Source organism: Ischnura elegans, chromosome 1, assembly GCF_921293095.1.
Source record: "Ischnura elegans chromosome 1, ioIscEleg1.1, whole genome shotgun sequence".
Classification (NCBI taxonomy): Eukaryota; Metazoa; Arthropoda; class Insecta; order Odonata; family Coenagrionidae; genus Ischnura; species Ischnura elegans.
This window is the reverse complement of record NC_060246.1, coordinates 81,225,520-81,245,840: the sequence shown is the minus strand read 5'-3', so window position 1 is coordinate 81,245,840 and position 20,321 is coordinate 81,225,520. Positions and strand designations below refer to the sequence as shown.

The following is a 20,321-nucleotide window of genomic DNA, read 5'->3' as shown; positions in this document are numbered from 1 at the left end:
TCTCCCATTGACTACACACTCTCCTCAATGAGCAATATTGGGAATATTATTCATATCATTCTTCAATTCACTCAACCTTTCACACCACATGCTTGGGTACAAATTTTGACTATGTTAAGAATTTTTTTTTCCAAAACCAGGCTTCACTTTGACGGCAGCTTTAGAACATTTTTCTTTACTACACACTATCTACCTCCATAATTAAAACAATTAGTAAGTTCTTCATTTTACGCGAGATATTTTCATCCACTGCCACAATTTATGTATTATCTCAAAAAAAGACACTATTATTTATGTCTTTTTTAATATTGAAAAATTCTTAAACATTGTATTATCAATGTTGTACTTTACTAATGATAGTGGATGTGGGGTAAGATTGAAATCATGTTCGGTCTCTTAACAGTAAATTGTAATAGCTTCACTAATTATACAATCGCAAGATTAAGAAAATTACTGTAGAGCATTTGTCCAAGCATATAAGGATAAGCCCAAACATATATTTAAAAAATACAGATAATCCATCAATGATAATTTCTGTAGTGGTTGTTTCTATCAGCCAAATCACATGATCATCTACCACATTCATAGCAGCTATAGTGATTGCTTAGAGATGCAATTTTTTTCATAGACTGCTTCATTGATGGGGATCATCATATGGCCATTACATTTTCAGTCCCTGAACTAGTATGGGAAACACCTACTACCAATAAGTGCACGTTAGAAAATATGTACATATTGTGTTCCGGCAGGTTGTTTACTTCGATATTTCTAATATATGGGTCATTCCATGTCAAATCAACCAATATTTTGACCAAATGACACCCACCGACTCGGATTTTCATGAAACTTGCCATGGTCAAACATCATGGTATGATTAGAGATTGTGTGCAATTTTAGCCTCCAATTGTCAATTGTTAATGAAATATGAGTAATTGAAATTTGAGCATGACCCCTACATTGCCGCAACGTGCAACACATGGTGATTTTTATTTTCATCCATAACTCCATTCCTGTGAGATGAAAAGACATGATTTTTTTTTCTAAAGCTAAGGAGTCCATAATGATCCCACGATTGTCATTAAATATTCACTGCATGAAGTAAGTCAGCTGCAAAAAAATAAAGTTTACAAAAAAATCTTGCTTGTACCATTTTTGATTGTGAGCATCCACAGGGAAAGGCCATGCGAATACAGACTCATGGTTCAGTTTAAAATAATCATTAATGTATGAGCAAAGATCCTGATGAAAAAAAATCATGAGTCCGGCGTTCCTTTTAGTAAAAAAAAATTCTCATTCATGGTCACGGGAAAAAATGGCATTTTTTTCAAGGCACATAGAAATGACACAATTTAGAGGAGAGATAAGCTTATACTCATGATTAAAAAATATTGGAGCATGCATTATCTCACTATAGTGTATGCTACTGGCTCTTACAGTAGGAAACACATAAGCAGTCATGTCAATGTACTCCCCCACATACTGCTAATTGCGTGTTATCAGGACTATTCCTACTATCTCTTCCATGGGTAATGGGTAACTGAATAGTATGGTATAAAATATAAAGGCAGAAGAGAGCCATCAGAAAGTTTTCTCCAATTTCAGTCCAAGTGAAGTTAATTAATTTCTTCATTAATTTCTCATTTATATGGTGCTGCCTTAGTGATATCCTGGTTGAATTTCAGACTAAGTAACTCATGTTAGTGCGTCTGATAGCCAGGCTTACGTTGTAATATCTCTTGTTCGTATCAATGAGGTCTGTCTGCAAAGTACATATTTCATAATAGCAAAACAAATGAACTTCTCAGTTCTCTCTGAAAATATTCAGAACACCATTATCTATGTTGTAAGCAGTTAATCACAAGTAAGTACACCTATCTGAATATCAAACATTGTAACATTCAAGATGTACCTTATGAAGGAGTTACAGTGGAACCTCTATCTATTGTTTTTCATGGGGATGGACAAAGAAAAACGGTGAATGCGGGAATGTTTGGCTGGGTTGCCTATGTTACAGGAAACGCAGGAATTTTTTTTGCGAGTGATTATGATATTCATTACAGGATTCAAACAAGATTTTAGCCGAATACAGAAATATTAGTACTGCATCGAAACACTTTGGTCATATTGTTGATTCGCCTAATATCTCTTTCAAATGTCGTAAAGGAACACGCCACCTCGCTAAAAAATGTTTGTACTCCACTCGGCATTTGCACTGCTATTATGGATTTCTGTCTGATATAAAAATTCTTATACATCAAACGCCATTTAAATACACGTATTTACGAGAGCAATATGTATAGTGTGCCTAAAACAACCGCTTTTGCCGGCGAAGTGATTGGTTGTGAGATCGATCACAAAGGCCAAAAATAGTTTATTATTTGAAAATTTCCTTTCTACTAAATATATTTTTAATATAATTGAGGCAATGCGTAAAGCGTGAACAAAATTACGTCGTCAGCGGCACGGTCACCTGATCCTCGGCTTCATCCCACTTCTTTTCACATGATAGCTCGCTCCACCCCTACCCCGAACGTCATGTGCTAGCGGACAGCCCGAGGCGTTCTGCAATATCCACGCACTTCTAGCTCAGATTCTTTTCATCATCTTCAATGATTTTGAGCCCATATTTTAAAGTTCCTACTTGTTCCTTCGGAAGGGCCATGATCAGAAGATAAATAAAAATAAAACTAATAAAAATGAAACCGGACTTGATTAAACCCACACGGAAAACACTCGCTGGCTTGAAGTCAACACATCCTGGAAAGTACGGAACTACTTGTACGAGGTGAAGTTCGGAACTGATGCTATCGCGTACGGCGTACGCAGAGCATACTGCAGTGGGTGAAGCATGACCATATGACTGCGCCATTAATTATTTTTGTCCTTCAGAGAAGGGAACTTACCCACTCATTGCTAAGTAGGGTAGCGCCAGATGAGCTGATGAATTCGGATTACTAGTGGGGAGAAATAAAGTATCCGGAGAAGATTTACCTTCGTCAGTTACTCTGACAAGTGAGACTTAAAGTATAACTCGAAAGTATACTCTCACTACCTCATCTCATTGTTTCATATCTGATGACCTTAACCATGATGTGGCCTTTGTTATGGAAGTGCAACGCCACCTGATAGAATTTTTAAAGAGAACTTCGCCGATGATCCAAGAAGTTCAGTACTTCACAGATGGATGTGCTGGGCAATATAAAAACTGCAAGTCTTTTTTAAATTTGTGCCATCATTATAATGACTATGGCATTAATGCAACCTGGTCTTTTTTTTCCACGAGCCATGGGAAGTCTTCTTGTGATGGTATAGGTGGTACAATTAAACGAATGGCGAGGAAAGCCAGCCTGCAACGCCCAATGGCACAGCAAATAACAAACAGCAGCGGGATGTATGAATTTTGTAGAGATAATGTGAAAAACATCAACATCCATTACATTAAGTCTAGTGATGTGGCTTGGTCACGTAGTAAACTTCTTGAAAGATCCACCAAGGCAAAAACAATTCCAGGTACAAGAAACTTCCATCATTTTGTGCCTTTATCGGATAGAAAAGTCGCTGCAAAGTTCACTGGCCTGGATGATGAGTACAGCATTATATTTGATTTTTGTTCCGTAACAGTGGATTTCCCAGATAATTTGGTTGTTGGTTCATATGCAGCTTGTATTTACAGCATGCAGTGGTACATTGGAGTAGTGGAAGCTCTCAACCATGAAGAAAGTGATATTTCAGTTAAATTCATGACGCCTAAAGGACCCTCACCTTCATTCTCTTGGCCTGAGAGAGATGATGTTTGCTGTGTGTCACTAGGACACATATTGTGTGTGCTTAGTTCTCCTGCAACTACAAGCTCTGGGAGGTCATACTACTTCTTGAGGGAGGAAGTGGACCACATTAAAAAAATATATATAGACTTTGTGAAAAACAATAAGACATCTTAGAATGTGATCAGCCAGTTAAAAAGAGGAGGCTCACTTTCAAATCAATTGGTAAGGTTGTTTATTTAATTGTACTGTTTCTACCTAAATTTCCAATGATATAGAATCACTAAATGAAACATTGAAAATAAGCATTAGTGTGAAGTACCTGAAAGATTTCTCAATTCAAATGATCTGATGACGGTTCCCTTTGACATTCAATAATGTACATTCCTGTGATGTCAATACATCTGGATATGAAATGTATCTGGTCTTTGGACTAAGATTAAAAGGAATGTAGAATGTGTCTACCATGGCTCATGCAGTTTTTTTTAATTAAAACTCCCTCTACTCAAATAGTCCTGATAACACGCAATTAGCAGTATGTGGGGGAGTACATTGACATGACTGCTTATGTGTTTCCTACTGTAAGAGCCAGTAGCATACACTATAGTGAGATAATGCATGCTCCAATATTTTTTAATCATGAGTATAAGCTTATCTCTCCTCTAAATTGTGTCATTTCTATGTGCCTTGAAAAAAATGCCATTTTTTCCCGTGACCATGAATGAGAATTTTTTTTTACTAAAAGGAACGCCGGACTCATGATTTTTTTTCATCAGGATCTTTGCTCATACATTAATGATTATTTTAAACTGAACCATGAGTCTGTATTCGCATGGCCTTTCCCTGTGGATGCTCACAATCAAAAATGGTACAAGCAAGATTTTTTTGTAAACTTTATTTTTTTGCAGCTGACTTACTTCATGCAGTGAATATTTAATGACAATCGTGGGATCATTATGGACTCCTTAGCTTTAGAAAAAAAAATCATGTCTTTTCATCTCACAGGAATGGAGTTATGGATGAAAATAAAAATCACCATGTGTTGCACGTTGCGGCAATGTAGGGGTCATGCTCAAATTTCAATTACTCATATTTCATTAACAATTGACAATTGGAGGCTAAAATTGCACACAATCTCTAATCATACCATGATGTTTGACCATGGCAAGTTTCATGAAAATCCGAGTCGGTGGGTGTCATGGCCTGGTTGATTTGAAATGGAATGACCCATATATTAAATCTAAATTGTAGGATTGTAAATGGTTCCCTGGCCATCCCTCACAAATACGAGGTTCTCATTATAGGCCCTATTCTGTATAAGGAACTGCTACTCTTTGTAAGTCAGTATGCAATAGTGTCAGCTTGTATACAAGTGCTCAATGTTTCTTCTGTCTCTTATGGTAGTGTCATTCTGTTACAGATACAGCAACTCTTTCCTCGTATGCCTCTGCATGTCTTGGTGGATGACCTGCATGACACCCACTCAATAGAGCTCACTGTGGAAAATGTGTTGGAGGGTCGTCTTCTTCCTCCACCTGCTACCCTTTACCATGTGGCACCAGCGTCAAATTTGCCCAATGCCATACCCTCTTCAACTATACCCAGCCACCAAAGCAGCTCTGCTCTCTCAACACCTACTCACCAGGCTTTGCAGAATCCCCATGGCCCAGAAGAAAAGTAAGTAATCTATATTTTTTTCACAATAAGCTTCTAGTGTTCTGTGAGTTTTAAACATTTGCCGCTTATGAATTAATTGAGATCATTGAGTGAGTGTGTGACCTAGTTTTGAAGCAACTGCCACTTCTAAGACTTTCATATGCATATTTGGTTACAGTTTTCCTTAAATAATATTGTCTTTACAGTTTGAGGACCAAAACATTGAAAAAAGTATATTTTCTGTTGATGGCATTGCTTAAAATACATTATGAAAGGAGAAGTTACGTTACTCAAAATCATCACCTGTTAAGAAATTTTTTTTATTGCGATGGATTAACGTTTTACATTATTTTCCAGTGTATATCACAGAGTTCTGCTTCTCTAAGCACAGCAAAATTTAATTGTGTAAATAGAAGAGAATATTATTTAATGATTCATTTTTAGTTTCGTGTCACTTATTTTATTGTGCTTGGCTAAAATCCTTGCCCTCTATATTGTTTTTGAACTATTATAGCTCCTCTAACAAATACATCAGTATTATCCTTAGCCACCTTATTTATTCCTGATGCTTATCAGCCATTGCCATTGAACCAGTATCCTATTTTCATGAGAAATAAGGATTTGTGTTAGTACAGAGTTGATGTGGGTTTTCTTATGGTGTTACTTATGAAATTAAATGCCTTCTCTTTGGTATCAGAATGGAGTGATTGTCAAAGATTTTTCAATTCATCTTTAAAAACCCCTAACTTCACTCTATCCATAAGGTTGAAACACTTTTGAGTGAGTGAGAGCTAAAACCAGAATCTGAATTATTCTGATTCAGATGATGATCAATTTAAAAAAAATACAAGAAAAGATTGAATGAATGATGTATTAAGTACAGTTGACTCTCGTTAATACAAACAACCTTATTACGAAGTTCTCGTTATTATGACGTAAATCGTTGGTCCCAATGAAAAGGCCTATCCAATCTGCAGGAAAAGAAACGAAAGTACAAACCTCAGTTCCAGTATCAGGGGTCACAAAGTGAACTTTATTTAGAAGTTTCACGGATTAGCAGTGGCATTTGTAAGCTAACTATTGGAGTTTTATAACACACCAACGGTATTTTTATGCACAACACTACATTATAATCCTTGCATAATGTTAAGTTCACTGCGCCCAAGAGCATCAATTATGGCTTTTTCTTCAGTAGAATATACTTCAGTATCCACGCACCATCATATAATAAGCTTCATTCTTGTGGAATCATGGTGACATGCTTATTACCGCTTGTAAATTGGATGTGCAGTTAGTTTTAGATTTACGAACTTTCAGAGGCACAAACATTTAAAAAATTCAAGCATGCCCAAAATTTTAAATTGGCACCTTTCAAGTTGGCCAATGCAACGTGGTGTGGCGTTGAGGAACTCGCACTTTGGGCATAATCTGAACAAAGTATCATTGAATCTGCTGTGAAGTCAGGAATTGTTCAGCGTTTCTTCCTTCCTGTGGGCAGCAATTTTTTTTGGCTCCAGCTGTATCGCATGCCCAGCTAGATCAGTTGGTCACAATTGTGAGTTATCACACAGTTGGGTAGATTCCTTCATCAAAGAAAACGAAAGGAATTGATTGCGATTTGTTACCCATCATTAGTGTATTCATATTATACAAATTACATGATTTTAGAAACCCCAGTTAAGACGAACGTTAATGGTAATAATAATAATAATAATGTTTATTTGTCCAGAGATCTAGAAGTACAAGGGGTGCACTGGATATAGGACACGTCAAGATAAAAATATATATACAATAAATACAAATATACAATGATGCAGGATACATCAAAATTTGTTTAAGAATTCATCTACAGAATAATACATTCTTAATTTCAAATATTTAAGTAGGTTGGTCTTAAAAGTAGTGACACTTGATGGTGCCTTAAGTTCAGGTGGCAATTTATTGTAGAGTTGAAGGCCCATACAATTTGGACCAGCGCTGGTATTCTTGGTGCGCACATACGAAACATGCAGCTGGTCAATTTGCCTCGTGGAATGATGGTGGACATCACGGTTCTTAATGTAATGAAATAGATTTCTTTTTGTGTAAGCAAGTAAATGAAAAATATACACACATGGTAGTGGTAATATGTCCAGTTTCTTGAACAAGGGACGACAAGGTGAATCATAGGGGGCATTGCACATCAGCCTTATAATTCGCTTCTGAATTTTAAAGATTTCAGTAGAATGGGGAGAGGAACCCCAAAACAGGATACTGAAAATAATGTGCGAGTAAAATTCACTATAGTAAATGGACAATAAGACATCATTATTTACCGTGTTCCTGATGCTTCTTATGAGAAAGCATGTTGAACTGAGCTTGCTGCGCAATTTGCTGATGTGCTCTACCCATGTCATATTTTTGTGCAGGATAACTCCGAGGAACTTTGAACTGGAAATTTGTGGGAGTTGTTTCCCCTCTACAACAATTGGTATTGCTTCGGATTCTTTATTTTTGTTACAAAAATGAATAAGGCCAGACTTTTCAAGGTTCAATTTAAGAAAATTATTTTGACACCATTCATATAGGAGTTTAGTGGCAGTGACTGCTGTAAGGGACAAGCTATTCAATGATGGGGCAGATACAATAACATTAGTATCGTCAGCATAGAGTATAGGTTTGACACCTGTGACAGATTTAAGAGTACCTGGTAGATCATTTATATACAGCAAAAACAGAACAGGACCCAAGACAGAGCCCTGTGGCACACCTAGTAGGACTTCTTTACCAGGAGAGATAAACTGAGTGCCATTTTTGTATAATACAACATGTTGGTGACGTCCACTCAGGTACGATTCAATCCACTTATAAGGAGTACCTCGTATACCATAAAAACCCAGTTTTAGTAGGAGTAGTTGGTGATTGACAAGATCAAAGGCTTTAGAAAAGTCAAAGAAAAGACCCAGAGTCTCCATTCTTTTGTCCAGATTTGAAAGTATGTGGGTCACCACTTCATAGGTGGCTGTGGATGTGGATTTAGATTTTCTGAACCCATTCTGAGAAGGGGACAAGAGACTAAATGACTCAAGGTATGATACCAGACGGTTGTAAAAGACCTTCTCAAAAATTTTACTGAGCTGGTTTAACAAGGAAATCGGACGGTATGAATTCATATCCTGTTTGCTTCCTTTGCCTTTGTAGAGAGGAACAACTTTGGCAGTCTTCAGAGAGTCAGGGAAAACTCCCAGCCTTAAAGATTCATTAATGAGGAATAGGACTTGATCCTTAATGACAAGGATAGATCTTTTTACAACTCTCCCGGGGATACTATCTAATCCATGACTATTTTTATTAGGCAATTTGTTAACAATATTGGTCAGTTCAGATTCAGTACAAGGAAGCAGGTATAACGAGTTGCTTGGCGATTGGGTTACAGAGTAGTTAGGGGAATTGCATGGGATTGTGGGATCCGACTGAGACAGGAAAAAATCATTGAGATTGGATGACATGGTAGTATAATCAGAGATCAGTTCCCCTTTAGAGTCTTGTAATTGAAGGATGCAATGTTGATTGTGGTGAGCTTTGGATTCTTTGATGATTTTCCAAATTTCTTTTGATTTATTGTCAGCATTTACTATTCTTTGATCGTTGAAGGATTTTTTTGCTGTTTGAAGAATTTTACGGTATCTTTTCTTAAGCGCCAAGTACTCTAATCGATCTGACACTTCAGTTTTATGTTTGTAGTGAATGGCAGCCTCCTTCATCTCACTTGACAGACGTCTAATTTCATCAGTAATCCATGACTTTTTACGCTTGGAAAGTAAAGGATTTTTCACCTTCTTCAGGACTAAAGGAAAACAAATGTCGAAGTAATGTTGAAAAGTAGAATAGAAATACTGAAAACTATCATCAAAGGACATCAAACTATACATTTCAGACCAATCATGTGAATATAATGTTTCTTGGAAAGTTGCTATATTCTGCTCGGTAATATATCTTTTGTAGATTGGTCAATTTTATGGTTAATTTTATGGTAAATTTAATGGTCAATTTTAACCTCATTTGTAAAGGCCATGCGATGCCACTCCACATGACGTCACGGGGACCCAGATGCTATACGAGTAGTTAGGTGTTTTACATCGTCTGAGATTACCAATGCATGCGTGAAAATTTTAACTTTTCACTTACATAATTGCAAAAAATAGATATCGTCATTTAAAAATCTATAATCGTGAAACTTGTACTCCAGGAGTAATAATCTATCGATTTAGGCAATTAAAAAAATGGGAAACCACCCCGTTGTGATGTAGTGTTGTATTCTGCAGGATAACCACACTCCTTGATGCCTTGCATAGGTTTATCATCTTAAGAGCGAGGTTTCAAGGAATGCATGTTCGTATATCGAGCACTTACTGTATTTGGGAAGATATCGATTGTGTCCAGCTGAATTCCTCTTTCGAGAAAATTAAACGAATGTGCTTTATTTTATGTATTTGCAAGTAATTTAATCTCATATATTATACACTACTCTGAAGCTACTTCGTATTGTGACTAAAAGTATGGGAGATTGAAGAGACGAGAAATTTTGACAAACTATGTTGTTTTTCGACAATTCCTAAAAGAAACGGTCAGACGAACTTGGTTATTACGAATATCTGTTGTTTCAGTCCCACGAACTTCGTAATAATGAGGGTCTACTTTAATACTTTTTGTTTATTTTTATTTTACCGTCTCATTTTTTTTTCGTTATTTCCATAGTGGTGGGTTGATGGGAGGTGGAGCAAGTTTAAATGGGAGTAGCCGGTTCTCAAAGAGCTCATCAGAACGTGAAAAAATTCTGCAGCAGAGGAAGGAGCGGCTGGTTGCCACAGCTAGGAGAAGATATCTTGAAAAGCATGCCTCTTCTAGTGGCTTGGGACCTCCTACTCAAGATGATGCCTAGCCACGTTATTCTTGAGAATCTTCTCAAAGCTGAATCTATTTATCATATAAGGTAATTGGACCGTAATTTATTATAGACTGTGATGCTTTTTTCTGATGAAGTTTGTGGCCCTAATTAACCTAGCATTAACTGCCTGCCACCGGCAGATTGTCAATTGTAAGGATTTAAAATTAGTATTGGTATTTTCTCTGTTGATTGATGTAATGTATTTTTCCCTAGATTTCTGTTGATGATAAGTATTGAAATTTAGAGGCCCACATTGCTTTTTGTCATCTGGGTGATAGTTTTCGTGACATTTATTTGGCTTGTAGTGTCAGGTGTATTAAGTAGTCAATTATCAAGAGGACATAACTGTGCCCATCTGTCACGGTAGACAGTCATTGGAAACTAAAATTATCCTAAGCATCCATTATTTGTCTAACCTGTAAGGAAGAGGGGTTCTGAGTCTTACGTAGATTTATACATCATTCCAGCATTTAACCCCTTCAAAAAGTCATGGGCCACCACTGCCTGGAACACCCACTCCCTCTCCTGGCTAGGGCGTTGCTCAATGAATAATTTCGTAACATTTAGCTCGATGGAGACTTTGCAAGATATTTAAGGCCTTAATGGCATATATGCATTGTGGGAAGAGGGACATTAAGGTTTATGATAATGCTATTCTTGCCACGAATTAGTCTAATAAATTATATTATTTATAGTCACTAAGCTTTTCATTTAACAGGTTAAGAAGAGATAAACTGATGACACTCCACTAGGATGAAGATTGGATTGAAGAAAGGACACGAGCATGTAGTAGAATTTATTGGTCCTCTTAATCATCTCAATGGACCTTTGGTTTTATTCAGAAATAATTTTTAAAGAGCTGATTCCATTAAGATCTTGTATGAGACATAGTTTGCATGAAACTCAAAGTGCAAGTTATCCACTAAATTTCTGCAAATTTGAAAAGAATTCATGAACTTATCTTTCTACTTTAACTGTCTAAAAACGAACAAAGACCTCATTTGAGGTAGTTGTTAGTTTATAAAGGCTTCATGTTTTAGCTGATGTACTACAACCAATTGCCTTATAGCAGGCAGATAAATAAGTCGCTAAATTATATATGGTGTCTTTTGATTAAAATATTAAAAACATTATTTTGGACCCATGATTGCTTTGCAATAGCTGATGGCTGATTCTAAGGCCTAGGTTATGAGTTGCACGATTAAGAATTTTTGTTTGCTTTTTTTGAAAGAATTTTTCATTCTTTGACGTATGAAATATAATTGTGATAAATAAGCCAAATTTGCCATTTTAAAGTTATATATCTTGAGAACTTCTCTTATTTATTTTCTGAGGCAAATTGGACTAACAGATTTGCAATTGGCATCATTTTTCACCTCCATACTTACGGTCTCAGAAGGCTAGTTAGATTTATGTTTAAATTCCCACCAAATTGTAAATACTGGTCTCTATTTTGTTCCTCATATTTTTAACAAAAGACTGAAATGTTTTCCATTTATCTACCCTAAATGTATAATAATATACCTCATTCTTCCATATGATATTGGAGGTGCATCTCACAAGCTAATTTCATTTTGTTCAATTATTTACCATTTTAGTACTTAAAATGCTTAATTAGTTGAATTTTTATGAAATTGATTTTTGTGATCATGAAATTTCTATAGTGCCTGTGTAAGTTGTGTGAATGTTTTTTATGCAAAATAAATGAAAGGTAGTCGTAGTAATTTTTGTTCTTCTCCTAACTTATTAATCACATCTGAAGATTCCTTGTAGTCTGGGGAATCATCTCATGTCTGTGTTATTTCTTTCTTGTATGACCCACATCAAGATACATTAAGGTGTTTTGAAGGGAACCAATCAAAGGGATTTCTTGGGTTTTCATAACATTTATCAAAAGCAGTGCTTCAGTTTTGCATACACTCTAAATATACAACTGTGTTCGTAGTAGATAATGGTCCCAGTGTGCGTTTACTATGAGAACTGTTTAAATTGTTTCTTGAATCCTGCATGCAAATGAGTAGTACAGCTATTTGTTCTACCCCTAGGAAGACACAATAGATAGACCCAGTTCCCCTTACCCCCCCTGCTGGAAGCAAGGGCCCAAGGAGTTGGGGTGTGCACAGATTTGGGGCTAGTTGCTCACTACTTTCCCTAACTGTGGAGGATCCCGTAATCTTTGCTAACAATACAAGTATGCAAAGTAATTGTATGGCTGCAACACAGATGATTGGAGTGGTCAGTCACAAAGGGGCATCTATGTTGCACAGATGGGTACAAATGCAAGGAAATACACGGAGATGGGTGGGAAACGCTTGATTTTTCAACCGTTTGTGGGCTTGTTCCATCTGAAAAACTGGTGGTATCCAATGGACTGAAAAACAAAGTACAAATTTGGCAAAAAATTCATTTGAAATTTCACTGAGAAATGCTAATAGCAAAGCTAATTAGGTGATGTTTTATCATCCCCCACCATGTTTGTTAGTTAATACATCCAAGGAAAAATCCACAAGAAATTGCCGGCCTCGGCAACGGGTGGGTGAATTCCTTGCCTGCTGCACAAGAGGTCGAAGTTTCGAGTCCTGCCTGAGTAGATGGTAGAAACCATCTACCCAGGTGGATCTAGGGGGGAACACATGCCCCCCGCCCCCAGACCCTTAGAAAATATGCAACATATTTACTACGGTCCCATTATCATTGCGTTCATTTTGCATTACGAAGTATCCTTGTGCCCACTCCCCCACAACAAAATCCTAGAAACAGCCTTGCTTGCGCCCTCCCCCCCCAGAAAGAAATCCTGGATCCGCCCCTGGTAGAAACACCTTCGACTGACCTCTCCCCATGTAATTGCGAAGATAAATCCCTGCCACAATAGATTACCTTGAGAATGCGACCAGCATCTATTGAGAAATTTCAGGACCCAAAAATTTACCTTAAAATATACCGGGCAAAATTTCCCAATAAGTTATTATCGCCTTGGTGACTAGTGGTTGTCAAGGTTGTGGTGTAGATATTTCATGATCTCACTTGCAGAATTTTGGCTGCCACCTGAGGTGGCCATTAGTGGCTGATGGGCATGGCTTGGAGTGCACCTGGCAAAAGTAGGGTCATCACTTTCTGCTCTCTATAGAATTTTTTTAACCCTCCAGTGGGCGCGCTGTGGCACAAAGTGCAACATTGTGCCGCTTCGGCCTCACGTTATTTAAAGTAGTTGGTCAGTGAACCAAACACACCAATTATTCCAACAAGGTCATGAATGTACGCTTCTTAATTCGAGTTTTTCTTATTAATATCAGCGGAAAACCAAGTGTTGCACTGAGTGCCACGCGTGCCTGCTAGTGTCAGAGAATATGGCGAGCCTGCTGGAGGGTTAAGAGCATAGCATTCTCAGGTGTTGATTAATTTCATAGAAAATATGAGGGATTAATACACAGCATGTTGGCCGCCATTACAGGAGGAGAGGATAGACACACCCTGGGAGAATAAATATTATATGCAGTGCCAACAAGTTAAAAGTGATGGAAAGGATTTTTAGGAAATATTATAAATTTTAATGTCAATAGCTTTCTCCTACACCTCAGAGCCTAGTGCACTAACAGGAAAATATGAGTGGGGTCAAGACTATTGATTGCCCTCCCATAAGCCTGAAATATGAATCAGCACCTTCATAATATCCAGTCACAATACCCCTTGAATGACAGCATGCAAGGCCTCTGAAGATAGTTTCTTAGGAATTAGTGAGAGTTAAAGAGTCAATTAATTTATCACTTTCCAAATTAGCAGAGGATCAGACGGAAGGCAATGTAGCAAATTTACTTCTACGGAGAAAGGTATGGATTGAAGTATTACAGGGCTTTATACAGATTTCAAATGCTAAAAATGTCGGATCATTTTATATTTACTGGGTTCTGTCGGGATATCACATAGATTATTTAAGTAAAATAATCGTTTCAATGAGCCGTGATTAGCCTCACGACTACAGGATTGAGTGGAGTGTCATGCATTGGATATGGACAATCAATGACAAAATGTCTCAATTAAATCACATTTTTATTGGGTATAACTTGAAAATTGTATAAAAAGGAAAGTCTGAAGTCCATTCTTGCGGCAGAAACATTTTGAGTTTCTGTCAACCAATAAAGTTGACAACCACTAGGTGTAGGATGACATGAGCGAACACGAAATCTGCAAAGCCTCTCTCAGGACTGATACCGGTGAACTGCAATTTGTTTTGAGGATTCACTTGCAACCTCAAACACACTAAAATACAAATGGATTACAAAGAGTGAATATAACAGCAGTATTAAAATATTTACGATTGCAAGGATAAAATAACAGAAATAAGAATCATTCTCCAAACACCAGCAAGTATTGACTCACCAGCAAGAACAAAACAGCTCACACATGAAATAAATCCGCTGAGAAAAGAGTTGAATGGAAATGTTCCAACAAGGCAGCAATACACGAACTGTATTACGCCGGTAAGGAATACGTAAAACAGGTAGGCGTCGATTATTTTCAACTTCTTTGGAGTATGATTGACATACTCATCATAAAACTTGCCAAGAACTGCTATTAGACTGTTCGCCATTTGATTACAATTTTTCGAGTCACTTACCGCTTGTAATAAGGGCCCGAATTAAATGTTCGTTTTGGTTACGTACACTGTTTCCGATCAATTTATCAGATTTTCGTAGAGAGCAAATGAACGACGAAATTTCGAAAAATTATTAACAAAAGAAATCTGTTTTGAAGGACCATAAACCACACCAACCTAAGCTTGAAAATAGTGTGCTCAGGTGACACTAGGAGCGCTGTGTATTTTAAGTTTAGACTCACCTTGGATTCAATCACTTTCTATGATAATGGTCACAAAAAATTACGTTAGTTTTCCAAATGAAAGCGATCAAAGCCAGAGTAAACTAACATTTAATTTTAAAACAGTACAAAATGTGTTTATGCAGCAGTGTTGATCGTTAAAATAATTAATGAGGTATCGTAATTCGTAAAGGCCTTTAGTGATACCTTGCCATCTAGTGAGGAACTACTGAAAGATGTAGCCAACTGAAATACTTGTCCGTAAATAAATTTTCCCCAATCATTCCCATACTCGTACGTATCGCTACCGAAGACAAGAAATTTGAGGACAAGTTGTTGTTATTAGTGGTACATTAAGATGGAGTGTTTAATTGGTATTGCCTTTAGGGATTATGTTTTAATCGCTGCTGACATGACGAATGCTCACAGCATTATGGTGATGAAAGATGGTGAGAATTCATTTTCCTCAATTAATGTTTTTGCTTGTCACCCATGGTTCAGTCCACCCAGGCGGCATTTGGAATGCGTTAATTTTTATTTAATTTGGGTGTATACACATTTGTATACATTTGTACTCAGTTGTGCGTTCTTACCAATAACTTTTTTTGCAGATGAGGATAAATTGTACCAAATTTCAAAGAAGATGGTAATGGCTGTATCCGGAGAGTCGGGCGACACAACTCAATTTGCTGAGTATATTGCCAAAAATATTCAGCTATACAAAATGAGAAATGGTTATGAATTATCACCTAAAGCAGCTGCGACATTCACACGGCGGAATTTGGCTGATTACTTAAGGAGTCAGGTACTAACATGCAGTATTATTATCCTCCATGTGCAATTTGATGTCATATGCATTATTATCTCTTTTCTTGTACACTTTATGAGGTATCATTTCGTCGTCAACTTGCACGTAGGTACATCTTCAATTTGTGTACATCCCACTTCATTCATGTCATTTAGGTAGTTCACTCTGTCTGCCGAAAGTCATTCTTATTTGGCAATTTTACTGTATTTGTTTTTAAGTCATTATTTAACTCAAATTAATCCCATTTATCGCCAGTGTAGATGCATAATCATCTAAACGACATTTTAATTCAGTGTGAAGTTGTTTAAAATAGGATACTTGCCATTATAGTGTATGTACAGTCCAAGCATATAGAAGTTGTGCTTAATTACGTCAGGCCGCATTTTTCATAATGTCACCAGTAATAATATAGATGTAATTTATAATGACATGTATGTGACATCGAAGGTAATTTGGTCTACTCCATGGTAGCAAACTAATTTGCCATAACATTTTGTTATTCTTTTGCATTTCAGAGTCCATATTTTGTTAATTTGTTGTTGGCGGGATATGATGATGAAACTGGGCCAGAATTATACTTTCTGGATCACCTGGCTTCTCTTGTGAAAGTTCCATTTGCTGCCCATGGCTATGGTGGTTTCTTCTCTTTGAGTATTATGGATCGTTATCATAAACTTGGTATGTTTTCATAATTTGCAACACTGTTGTCAAATTATTATTTAAATATTTCTGCTTCCATGTGTGTTGATTAGAAATGAGATGTTCATACATGAAAATTATTATTATTATTATTGTTATTTGAAATTTTTTTGACTTTCCTAAACCGCGTTAATGCTAAATATTCACATAGTTGATTTATGTCTAATATCGTGATAAAGCAATAGAATTTGATGCCCATAAATTGAGTTTGAATTGATAAATGCAATATGTTTTACAGTATATGAATTGTTTTCCTTTCCTACCATGTACAGTAATGTAAGTTGTTTGTAAAAAAAAGCGTACACTCAGACTCACATTTGAATGCTAGATCTATTTTTGTGTAATGTGAATCTTAATTTGTTTGAATTTGCTATATTTTCTGCTTTAAACCATCGTAATCCATTAGTAAAATGTGATAATTTGAATGTGCCACATAGATAATCGTGAAACTCAGGGAAGAAGATTCGATGCTAGAAAATTTTCCTGGACTGATTGCTCTTGTGACTCATGTCTACTCCTTGCATGAAATCTTTGCTCATCCTGGGACAATGCAATCCACCAAGCACCTCGTTGTACATATGTACTGAACTGCCTTACAATGAAGTTGCTATTACCGGATCCCATCAGATTTGTTATATGGAGGTTTTAATTAAAATTTTTGCCCCTCTGGTGGTGCATAGAGCAAGTTCCCCAGTATCCCAACCATTCGGATGAGTAAGAATGGATGCTTCTTAGCCCAAGTGGACTCAGTATAGGAGGGAAAGTGTTCACTATTCCTCTCGAAGTTAGAAAGCAGATCAGTGGAAAAAAAGACAGCCTATTATCAGTACTTATACAACGCCCACCCATTATATATTTTGTATTGTGAAATCTACCAAAGGCGTCATGCAATTTTGTCCATCTGCCCAAGCCCGTGTCAAGCTGATGCGGTTAGGAAGGTGCCTCCCCAAAATTTTTGGGGGATATAGTCTCTCCAAATGAATTCTGCCAAAATGTATTCCCTGTGCAAAGAACCCCATAAATTTTTTTAGCTACAGCCCTGCTTATATTCTTGGTTATGATTCTGAATTTTTTTTCAGATTTAACACCTGAATTAGGTTATGAATTAATGAAGAAATGTGTGAGGGAAATCCATAAGAGATTAATTGTGAACCTTCCCAACTTCAAAGTTCAAATGGTGGACAAGGATGGAATTAAAAATCTTCCAGATATTACAGCCAAGAATCTTGCAATGGAGGAAATAAAATGAGCGATCCAGTTATGATGTTATTTGTACTCTTCTATTTCATGGTAAAAATAAATTTAATTCAATGCTTCTAATCTTCCGTAGCTTTTTTATTATAATCAATTTATTTCTCACCGCTATTCTTATGAAGTACTGAAGTTTTGTCTACTTATTATCCAGGTACCATAAAATAAGCCTAAAAAAGAATTGGTTCTCACCTTAACCTTATTTTTTTCTTGTACTAGTGACTAATTTTATACCTCTGAATATTTTTATATTTTCTACAATCCGAGCACCAAAGCTGTACATAGTAAGAATTGGTTTATCATTTCAGGATTAACCGTTCAATCGCAATACATAGAATATCAACTTATTACTTGTGCGATGTAACCAGAAATCAATTTTTTAAGACATGGTGATGATTGTTTCCCCAGTTTTTCATGGTGATGGGACCCTGCTCAGCATAATATGCATTAAGTTAATTAAACCATAATAAATCCTCACACCATTATTATTCACAGAATTTTTTCCATGTTAGATTTGTAGGGGATTGGTTTGCTGCTGGGGCATTAAACAGATGCTGAAATGTTATAAATCTATTTGTTAAATTTTCAGCACTTATATACTATTTGCAGTACCTAATAGATGTCTTTTCCCCAGTTAATGTCACTGCTTACCTAGTTGGAAGCCATTTTGCCTTGCAAATGAGCATATGCTCAGTTCATGAGTAGAAATCAGATTGAAAATGATGCATAATAAAAGTAACTCACACAGCTGCGCACAAGCATTGAACTAGTTGTCACTATTCAAGACAGCCCACCAATTATATCCAGTGTACTTACGGGAATTAATATACAGTACACTCCCGATTATCAGGGCTAATGATGGGGAGAAATGACACGAATAATCGGAAAACACAGATAACCCAAACTTTCACTTAAATGTCATGCAATGTTCATAATTTACCTAAAACAAATAATTTATTATTGTTTATGCAGTTATTCTGTTATTTAGGAATGTTTCCCGAACTCAATGAGAGCTTTCTTCGACAGTTCGTGATATTTTTAGTGTTGATAACATGGTTGCATTCGTATTATTAATGCCCCATGCAAGGCCTGGTTTCGAAAAGCACTCAGCGGTGGCTGTGTTATCACGGATACAGAACAGTGGTTTGCACAAATGCTTCAAAACCAGTGCTCAACGTCGGAAACTACTCTGTCAAGCACCACGCCACGTAGTCGCATCTAGCACAAGTTGCCTGGGTTGCAACTGCTGCGGAACGTGTATCCGTGATCACGGAGCGTGGTCGCACTCTGCAAGGCTTGGAAATCAGGAACACGGTGCTCCCGTGAATGCAGCTAGCACGCGATCACTTCAGTTTTATGAAGGGTAGTTTAACAGAAATAATAAGCTCGGTGTGTCCTTGCATTAATGCAGTAATTCTGATGATTTTGGGTCCGATTTTATGAAAAAAATAAAATAATAATAATTATATTTTTATTAACGCCGTAGGGATACAATTATCCATGGGTTTCGTCAAGATACAGAGAGACATAAAAGAATCACAAAACACAGATTACAAAATATCATTAAAAAAAAAGAATTCTTGAACACTATAATAACATTTACAAAATATCATTAAAAATTTCTTGAACACTAAAACATTTAAAAGTTATCATTAAAAAATTCTTGAACACTATAATAACCTTTGCTGTATAGCAAGCTTCTCAATCTGTTCTTAAAAACGTTTGATGAGGTAAGGGATTTCAAATCAGAGGGTATCTTATTGTAGATTGCAGCAATCGAGTGATATGGTCCCTTCTGACATTGGCTAAATGAATACAGATAACTGTGAATGTCACTTTTTGATCTAGTGTTGTGACTGTGAAAGTCAGAGTTAACTCGGAAGTAATATGGATAAGACTTCACAAACATGGCACATGAGAGAATGTAAATACATGGAAGTGTGAGGATCCTGAGGGACACAAACAGTGGCCAACCACTTGTTCGGATTGGAACTTTACAGATGGCCTTAATGGCTTGTTTCTGTAAAGAGAAGGCTTTAGCTGCAGTAGGGGAGCTACGCCAAAACATGATACCATATGACAATAGTGAGTGTACTTTGGCAAAGTAAACAGTTTTTAGAACATATATGGAAACAAGAGGAGAGAGTTTCCTTATCATATAAATACCTACTGAAAGTTTCTTATTAATTTCAAAAATATGAGTTGACCAGTCAAGAGTGTCATTAAGCTGTAGGCCTAATAATTTCACAGTGGAAGAGGTGGAGAAATCCGAATGAGGAGGCAGAGTAGGAATCTCATGAGAGAACTTGTTGTGAAAGAGAATACAAGTGGTTTTTGCCTCATTCAGAACCATTCTGTTAAGGTGGCACCACTCTAACATCTCATCTTTTGTAGTCGAGGC

At 36.7% G+C, this 20,321-nt stretch overlaps 3 protein-coding genes across 3 annotated transcripts in view; 2 read left to right on the top strand and 1 right to left on the bottom strand.

Annotated features, from left to right (window-relative positions):
- Nucleotides 1-12,071, top strand: part of LOC124164328 (E3 ubiquitin-protein ligase AMFR-like) — a 29,684-nt gene extending 17,613 nt beyond the window's left edge. The window contains exons 8-10 of the mRNA XM_046541602.1: nucleotides 5,185-5,441; nucleotides 10,158-10,392; nucleotides 11,066-12,071. Coding sequence (XP_046397558.1) covers nucleotides 5,185-5,441; nucleotides 10,158-10,341 — 441 coding nt within the window. The 3' untranslated portion in view covers nucleotides 10,342-10,392; nucleotides 11,066-12,071. The remainder of the gene's footprint in view (nucleotides 1-5,184; nucleotides 5,442-10,157; nucleotides 10,393-11,065) is intronic.
- A 2,304-nt stretch (nucleotides 12,072-14,375) lies between these two features.
- On the bottom strand, nucleotides 14,376-15,053 carry LOC124164321 (dolichyl-diphosphooligosaccharide--protein glycosyltransferase subunit DAD1). The gene is made up of 2 exons (XM_046541590.1): nucleotides 14,725-15,053; nucleotides 14,376-14,604 (listed from the first exon to the last, which is right to left on the bottom strand). The coding sequence occupies exons 1-2, from the start codon at nucleotides 14,933-14,935 to the stop codon at nucleotides 14,474-14,476; spliced, it is 342 nt and encodes a 113-aa protein (XP_046397546.1). The 5' UTR covers nucleotides 14,936-15,053; the 3' UTR covers nucleotides 14,376-14,473.
- Nucleotides 15,054-15,428: 375 nt separating this feature from the next.
- Nucleotides 15,429-17,994, top strand: LOC124164313 (proteasome subunit beta type-2-like). Its single transcript, XM_046541577.1, has 4 exons — nucleotides 15,429-15,611; nucleotides 15,774-15,967; nucleotides 16,486-16,648; nucleotides 17,749-17,994. Exons 1-4 carry the CDS (start codon nucleotides 15,521-15,523, stop codon nucleotides 17,916-17,918), a joined length of 618 nt encoding a protein of 205 aa, XP_046397533.1. The 5' UTR covers nucleotides 15,429-15,520; the 3' UTR covers nucleotides 17,919-17,994.
- Nucleotides 17,995-20,321: the final 2,327 nt, after the last annotated feature.